The following is a 7,841-nucleotide window of genomic DNA, read 5'->3' on the forward strand; positions in this document are numbered from 1 at the left end:
TATACTTGCATATGATTTGTTTTACATTGTCCACGTCAGATGAAATGAGCTTTGTGAAGAAACACCTCGTTAAAGTGTTGACAACTTTCCTTGCCTTGTGCATGTTTCTGCTAATTAACATTAAGATTCTGGAGAATCGCAATTATCTTGGGGTTAAAAAGTGATTTCTTGACCTTCCTCCATGCCTTCATCCGAGCCAAAATTAAATGCTAAAGCGAGTGCCATTTTACGTCTTTGGGGAAGGTGCTTCTTCCACGTAAATACGGGATACTGAATTCCACCCTGTGCTTGCATCCATAACTGGCGCAATTACCGACCCAGAATCCCACGCGCCCAACGCCCTGGTGGACTTTTCCACAGACTCCCTCTATTTGCCGCACACGGAGCAGATTCTCCTTGGCTCCATTCCAGTGCACCATGTATACGACTCCATCAACGGCTTCTGGATTTGAGCACTCTGCACCCTCGAAAGTGAAATACCATCGTTTGCAGCAATCATGTCAATTATGGATTCGAAGAACTCCATTGAACCGAGAAGACTCGGAGCCCAGCATTGGCAGAGGTCTTGTTGAAAACACATTCTTATGAAAATTGACCACAAAAAAAAAAAAAAGCGAAAAAACTGAATTAAATTGTAATTGAGGAAAATATAAGCTCAATACTTGTAGTAATGGTAACGATCTAGACCATATCAGTTTGGCTTTATTTTAACCAGTCCTTTCAAACCAGTCAGCCTCATTGCCTGATTAAGCGTCGCGATCTACAATACAAGTGAACACATCGTTATTTCTCTTGGTACAGTTGTTTTTACGATTATTGACAAAGGAAATAACTGCATTAGAAAGACACTTGAGTAACGGCATACAGCCAAAACTGTTGAAGCGGACTCCCTAGCCCACTCCCTAGACAATACAGCATACTTTTAAACAAACATTAACCTTAGCACCTTAAGCATTCCCCCGAACCTTCTTCTTCACATATTTTTAATTTATGCGTATTACCCTCTATATTTAACTGTTTTAACGGTTCATTTCATGTTATCAGTTATGTTTATCCGTTAATTGAAGACAGTACACTGGCTGTCGAAAGCTCATATTTTTAATAATTTTTACCAGAGAACGCCTCTTCAACTTTACTATGAATTAAAAACCGTGACCAAGTGCACCTTTGCAAGAATCAAAGCTATTATCTTTAACCGCTGACCGGTTGGCTAAATTGGTTGAGCATCGGACTGGGATCAAAACTCTGACCGGATCAACACCGAGGGTCTATAAATAACTGAGCAGAAGAGAAATTGCTGCATTTGGAATAACATTTGGATACTGCCTTAAGTTTGTAATGACAAAGAGACACTCTTGTCTTCTTGGATAAGGACGATAAACCGTAGTCCCCTCTCACATCACTTGTGTAGGATGTTAACAAATCCTGCCTAAACAGTTCGACAAGAACTGTGTGGTTGTCTCTCACTCACTATTTGATTTCAGTTAAGATTTTAAACTGCACGGCTGCCCTTTGCGCCACAACAAAAGCAGTCTGGCAAAGTCCCCCACAAAGTGTTGTTAGCAGAAAAGATTTGCTAACCCAAATACTGATTGTATTAAGAATAGGAAACAATGAAAACTATATCAGATTTGATGCCCCCAAATAACATTCTAACAACCGGCATTTTTTGATCGCGCATTTAAGCGTCCACTTCTCAAGTTCGTTTGCTACAAAAAAAAGTGCGAAATGATCTCAGCTATTTCGGATTTCTCAACTACCGCTAATTTTCTCTTTTATCAATAATTAAGACACCGTTGCTTAAATATTTTAAAGTTCTAATCTTTGACTCGCAGTTTCCCCAAGCTCGTTTCTCCTCACCTTAAAATTTCTTTCTCGTTTTTTCCAGTTACCTAATACCAGGCAAAGGAACAAGAAATTGGTTGACATTTTTCTTTTTCTGCGGTGCAAAATCAAATACTCATTCCCAACTTGAAGTTTCTGACTAAGTATTGAACAATTATTCACCGAGCCTGAGGTGAATAATTGTTTTAGTATAATTACATAAATGATTATTTAAAAAAATATGCATTTTCTTTAAGACAGTTAATTTCTTCGTCCGTCACATCGACAAAACGGCTTGCGGAGCATTTTGAAAAAAGCCGATTGGGTGGTTATGGCGCAATAATTACGTCAAGTGCACCAATCAGCGCAGAGAATTTTCAATAATCACCTATGCTTACTGCCCAATCTAGGTGAGCTTATTCAGTCCCCAAGACTGCAGCAAGGAATGGACATTAGCAGATCCAGTTCAAAATAATACAAGTTATCTGACAGGAGAAATTTTTAAACGCAAGGAAATTAATCTTTTGTGTAACGTTTTAGTTTATAATTATTAACTTGGACCAATGTAATTTTTGCAATTGTAAGCTCAATGCCGGGTAGTAACTTGTTCTCGACACGTTTGAATCTTGTAACGTGTAAAGTATTAAAAGTACACCAAGCAATTTGCTTATTACGAATGGTTTCAGCGATAGCTTTACAAGTTCATTAGAACAAGTTATAGCGTCATTTGGGCTACGATATTGATAGCGTCACCTTTTGAATAAGCCCTTGCCGATACCATCGCTTTAGTTTCTTCTCATGATTGTTATGTTCATAATGGCTAGTAGAAAACTCATCGAGATCAGAGATTTGCCCGCAAAGCGCTGAGTTAAATCCTCTTTAGGATCATGAATACTGACTGAATTAAAAGAAACAAAACAGTTTCGAATACCCCCAAAATAAAATCCCAACAAAGATTTTGTCTTCTATTTTTCTTGTCGTACACTTAAGCGTGTTCTTCTCGACATTTCCTGCAGAAAAAAAGCGTCAAACGATCTTAGCTATTTCAGATTTCTCACAGCTGACAACTGTAAAATTTCTTCATCAATATTTAAAAAAGCGTTGATTAAACGTTTTAACGTTCTAACCTTTGACTCATAGCTTTCTCCAGCAAATTTCGTCTCACATCACCCTAACGAGTTTCTTTCTCTTTTTGCCAGTTTAAATTGCTAACTTTATATCGGAGGAAAAAAACTTGAATTTGAGTAAAATTCTTTTTTCTCTGCGATGCAAAATCGAATGTGAATTCCAAATTTCTGACGTTTGAGGTATTGCATGTTCTAGGGTTTTTTTTCTCATGCTTGTCTTGACAAAGGTGCTTAACCTCAGCACTATTGTTTATAAAATCACTGACTTGGAGAAAAGCCACACGAGAAGGGAAAGTGGTTCAAAGCCACCTAAAGAAAATTTCATATCGACATGTTTTTAATGTAGAAAATTACCTTAAGAAAACTTCAAACAATGTGATTAGAAAAGTAAAAAACTGGTTTTCCTGACGTTCTTAGTTGCAACACTACTTTTCAATATGTTTGGGTTTCAGACATTAAAAAAGCCGCACGCGTTCATCTTTGTCGGACCATGAAACAACAACGTAATACGCGTCACTATGCATTCGGGGAAAAAGTAGCGAAACAAAAATTTATCGATTCGGGTAAATGAAGAGGAAAGCATTATCTAAATGGTCTTGATAGCACAAGCACCAAGAACTTAGGGTGGGAACAAGAAAAAAAACTGGGGAACACAAGAAGACTTCAATTAAACATTGGATCATCAAACTCTCCCATCCCTCACTAGGTGTGAACATGTTGTGTTCCCCTCTCTCGAGCACTTTGAGTGATGACTTGTCGAAGACCCAGTTGTTTTTAGATTCATTTCCACCATGTTTTTCTTTTAATGCATAAATAATATTCAGAGGGAAAGCTGTCAGAGAGAGCGTTAATTCCAAGGATAGAGATGGAAGTTACTGGCTCCGTGACATGAGCTACTACTCAATTCAATTGTGATTCCTTTATCGTTACCTCCTTTATTTGCATATGATTTGTTTTACATTGTAATCGTCACATGAAGGGAGCTTTGTGAACTACACCGTGTTTTAAGTGTTTATAACTTTCCTTGCCTTGTGCATGTTTTTGCTAATTAATATTAAGATTCTGGAGAATCACAATTATTTTTTGATCAAAAAGTGATTTGTCTGTATTCTGTCAGCCATTACTTTATACCCATAAACTGAGCAAGAAAACAAGAGTGCTATTTTACAGCTGTGGTGGAAGTACTTCTTCCACATAAATCCTGGACACTGAATTCCAGCCTGTGTACGCATCGGCGTTTCCATAACTAGCGCAATTACCGACATTGAAACCCACTCGCACAATGCCCTGCTGGACGTTTTCACAGACTCCATCTATTTGCCGCACACGGAGCAAATTCTTCAAGTTGGCTCCATTCCCATAGCGCATGTACACGAGTCCATCAATGGCTGCTGGATTTGAGCACTCTGCGCCATTGAAAGTGAAATACCATCGTTTGCAGCAAGAATTGCAATTATAGATTCGAAGGTTTCCATTCCAGAAGACTCGGAGCCCAGTATTGCCAGAGGCCTTGTAGAAAAGACATTCCTGAAAATATTGACAAGGGAAAAAAAACCCCAAAATCAAATTAATATTCAGTAAACTATAAGCGCAATATATGGTAATGATGATGATCTAGAACTGGTTAATTTGGCTTGCTTAACTAATGAAGTCCCTTGGGTACAAAACAGCTAGGAGTCAATCAAATTACCTGATTGAGCGTCGCGATATACAACATAAGTGACCACATCGTTAGACAAACGAGATTTATACCCTTGGCACAGTTGTTTTTAGTGCCCGCCCGTTCTGACAAATCCGTAACTATTTACCTTGATCAAGCCATTATCCCTGCCATCATTCAGCTTCTTAAAAACGCACTGCTTCCAGGATCCATGTGGTGACGCCTGGTGAGGAGTGCACTAAATTGAGACAATTAAGAGGGATTATGTTCCTCTATTTCACTTTAATTTTCGCAACCATTAACTGTGTAGGTCAAGCTCTAAATCCTTATGCAACATCATGGTACCCTCGTTACACAATTTAAAATTCAATTTACCCCTTAATCGGTGTTTTCAGAAGTTTTAGAATAAGGGGCAAGACTAGGAATCTTGACATTGCCTCTTTGCTTTCAGTTCAATTACAATTCCAGCTTAACTGATGAGGGGTTGAGCGCCAGAATGATTTTCCGAATTGATGACAAATTTCATGAATTAACAAAGTAATTGCCTTTTCGGAAAACTAACAGTTTTTGAAGGGTTCACACTGACAAGGCTTACAAGATAACACTAACACCAATGTAATCATCGAAGGTAAGTTCTGTTGCGCTGGGTTAAGACTGGGTTGGTTGACACCCTGGGAATACGGGGTGTGGTGGTCTCGAGGTGAGCAGGGATGGCGTATTGTTGCCATAAGTGGGTTGAGTTCGTGTTAGTTCTCTAAACTGCTCCAAGGATGTTTTCCTGCGTCACTAAGAATCAGTGTGTCAGGAGCTCATCAAGAGGAACATCTCTCTCCCATACTTGGCCAAGGAGTCAACTCTTTCCCCAGTAGATTTATTTATAGAACGCCTCCCTTGGGAGATTCAGCACACCCACTGTTTTAAACGTCAATCAAAACAGAGCTATCTCAGCGTCAGGGTAAATATTGTATCGGTGTATACCAATATTCAATAAGCGATCGGTTTCAAACAACTTTATTCCGTTTGGTAGCAGAAGTGTAACGCATAATTGAAGCAGTGGTCAGTCAATACAATATGTAGTATGTGGTATGTAGTTCGAAATCCGATGGCCTTCAGATGCTGTCTTATCACAGTTGTTTCTGTGTCAATTAGTAATTAGGCAATTATCGTTTGTCACGTTATGTGCACGTAATTATGTGAAATTATAATCAATGACGATACAAATATGATACTTTCACGGGAAAAAGCATGTTCTTAAAAATAAATTTACTCGGGAAAGGGTCGACTCAAGGAATTAGTGAAGACAGAGGCTCAATTTGATGTGTTCCTGGCATGTATCCTATTCCACCCTTCAGGAGCGTATGGAAGAGTACTCTACGACACCAAAAACGCACCTATCGATTTTGTTGAGAAGGGGATGTTAACTACACTCACCTTCGTAGAACACAGAACGAGCACAAGTAGCATCAGTGCACACATTGTTGTGGTCAGCGGTGTGATCATGCAATGTTTCGTCATCATTCAACCTGGAAATGTTGTGCCTATTAATTTATTTAGTGTTTACAGCTGCTTAAAATTCGCAAATAGGAAAGGGAGAATCAACTGGTAACAGAATGTTGAAAATGAAAACTACTGAGCCTGGTAATAGAGTCGAGGAACCGCCATGGAATCAGCAAGGCAACCAACACAAAAGTGACTGCAAACTTCTCGCGCGCTCATTGGCTAATTTTTATTGTCAATAAGCGGACAGACACATTAATTTATAATTTATGCGATATTGACGCGATATTGCTCGCGTCAGCTTGAATAAAATTGAAGTTTCTCACATTTTTGTCTCGCTTTCTTCTCGTGTTTTCACTTAATTTTTACCCCTCTGCCTTTTTGTTATTGTAAAAAACAAATTGATGTCAGTTTTTCATGCGTCTGTCCTGTTATTGACAATGAATTTTGTCATAACATTGTCAAAGTAATCTGCGGATCAACTCGGCTATCGCCTCGTGGATCCCACAGCTACTTTGACAATGTTATGACAAAGTTCATGATCAATAACAGGACAGATGCATGAAAAACTGACATCAATTTGTTAACTTGCGCATGTTTCTTGTACTTATCCTTGCGTCGCTAACGAGGTCCAGAATTTAAGGAAATTACTCGCTGGATTTCAAGTTTACCCTATAATAGTAATTAACAAGTTTTTGTCTAAAGTTATATACGTATCTTTTTGTTTTAATAGTTTGAAAACCCTCCCAGGGATTTTGATAACACGCTAAATGTACAGGAATTAGATTTCTATGAAAGCGCAACAGTGTTACTGTTAAGTGTTTGCCAAAAATTGTTAAACCAATAAGGAACGGTAAAATGCGACTTTCAACAGCTAATCGGTAGTTATCACGATAATGATAAGAATAAAAGGTAGAATGTGGATATCTTAAAGTTAAATGCGTGATAGAATTTACAACTGGTAACCGAACAATAAGCAAAGAGGACTACTAACAGCTAACTTTTAAAAGATGTAACAGGAATTTAGTCTGACTTTAGATGAAAACTGTGTTTCAAATCGTGAATAAAATACTTCATTCCCCTGAAGCAACAGTAAATGCAAAGAAGAAAAACAGAAAACAAATCCCATTAATACCTCCCAATTGTTTTTTTCCAATAAACTGCCTTGTAACTTGCTTGTGAGGATGTCGAGAACATATGATTTGCTCGTTGATTCCACACGACATTTTATGCTCTTCTAGTTGTCAAGTTTCAGATCAAACGCGTTCAGGACATGTTCTTACATAAGTGGTAACTTGTTAGTTACCAACACACACGAAGCACTTCTATTGGCTATAGTGTTAACCAATGACATTGCAGCTCTAACTTTTGTTTTGATTGCTAACAAGTAAAAGCAACTTGAGTTCATGACACAAATACCTCTTTTTGTTTGCTGCATCAAACTGTCTAGTGACATGCCACTCCTCTGTTATTCTTCTTGTACGAATGTCTTTGTAATATTGAATTGCATATTCAACTACTCTGGTTTATTCGCGAAGTCGCTGAACCACCACGCTTCCGTTGCATATACTTAAAAAGTAATTGAAAAAGACCTTGAAATGTTTCATTACTGTGACTTGTTTTGGTATTGTTTTAAGAACAATTACTATACTGCTTGTGATGAAACAAGAAAGCTTAGCATAACTTGAGTTTAATTAGAAAATGGTCACTTTCGTTAACCCCTGACAGAGAAA

General features: G+C 38.1%; 1 protein-coding gene across 1 annotated transcript; it reads right to left on the reverse strand.

The window, feature by feature from the left end:
* Nucleotides 1–3,846: 3,846 nt before the first annotated feature.
* Nucleotides 3,847–7,316, reverse strand: LOC137977640 (collagen triple helix repeat-containing protein 1-like). The gene is made up of 4 exons (XM_068824930.1): nt 7,244–7,316; nt 6,043–6,134; nt 4,760–4,849; nt 3,847–4,478 (listed from the first exon to the last, which is right to left on the reverse strand). The coding sequence occupies exons 2-4, from the start codon at nt 6,127–6,129 to the stop codon at nt 4,116–4,118; spliced, it is 540 nt and encodes a 179-aa protein (XP_068681031.1). The 5' UTR covers nt 6,130–6,134; nt 7,244–7,316; the 3' UTR covers nt 3,847–4,115.
* Nucleotides 7,317–7,841: the final 525 nt, after the last annotated feature.

Source organism: Montipora foliosa, chromosome 11 (assembly GCF_036669935.1).
Source record: "Montipora foliosa isolate CH-2021 chromosome 11, ASM3666993v2, whole genome shotgun sequence".
NCBI lineage: Eukaryota > Metazoa > Cnidaria > Anthozoa > Scleractinia > Acroporidae > Montipora > Montipora foliosa.

Coding starts and splice junctions, on each gene's coding strand:
- LOC137977640 (XM_068824930.1), bottom strand. CDS start 6,129: ATGATGACGAAACATTGCATGATCACACCGCTGACCACAACAATGTGT. Junction 4,850..6,042: donor TCGTTCTGTGTTCTACGAAG/GTGAGTGTAGTT, acceptor GTCTCAATTTAG/TGCACTCCTCACCAGGCGTC. Junction 4,479..4,759: donor GGGATAATGGCTTGATCAAG/GTAAATAGTTAC, acceptor CAATATTTTCAG/GAATGTCTTTTCTACAAGGC.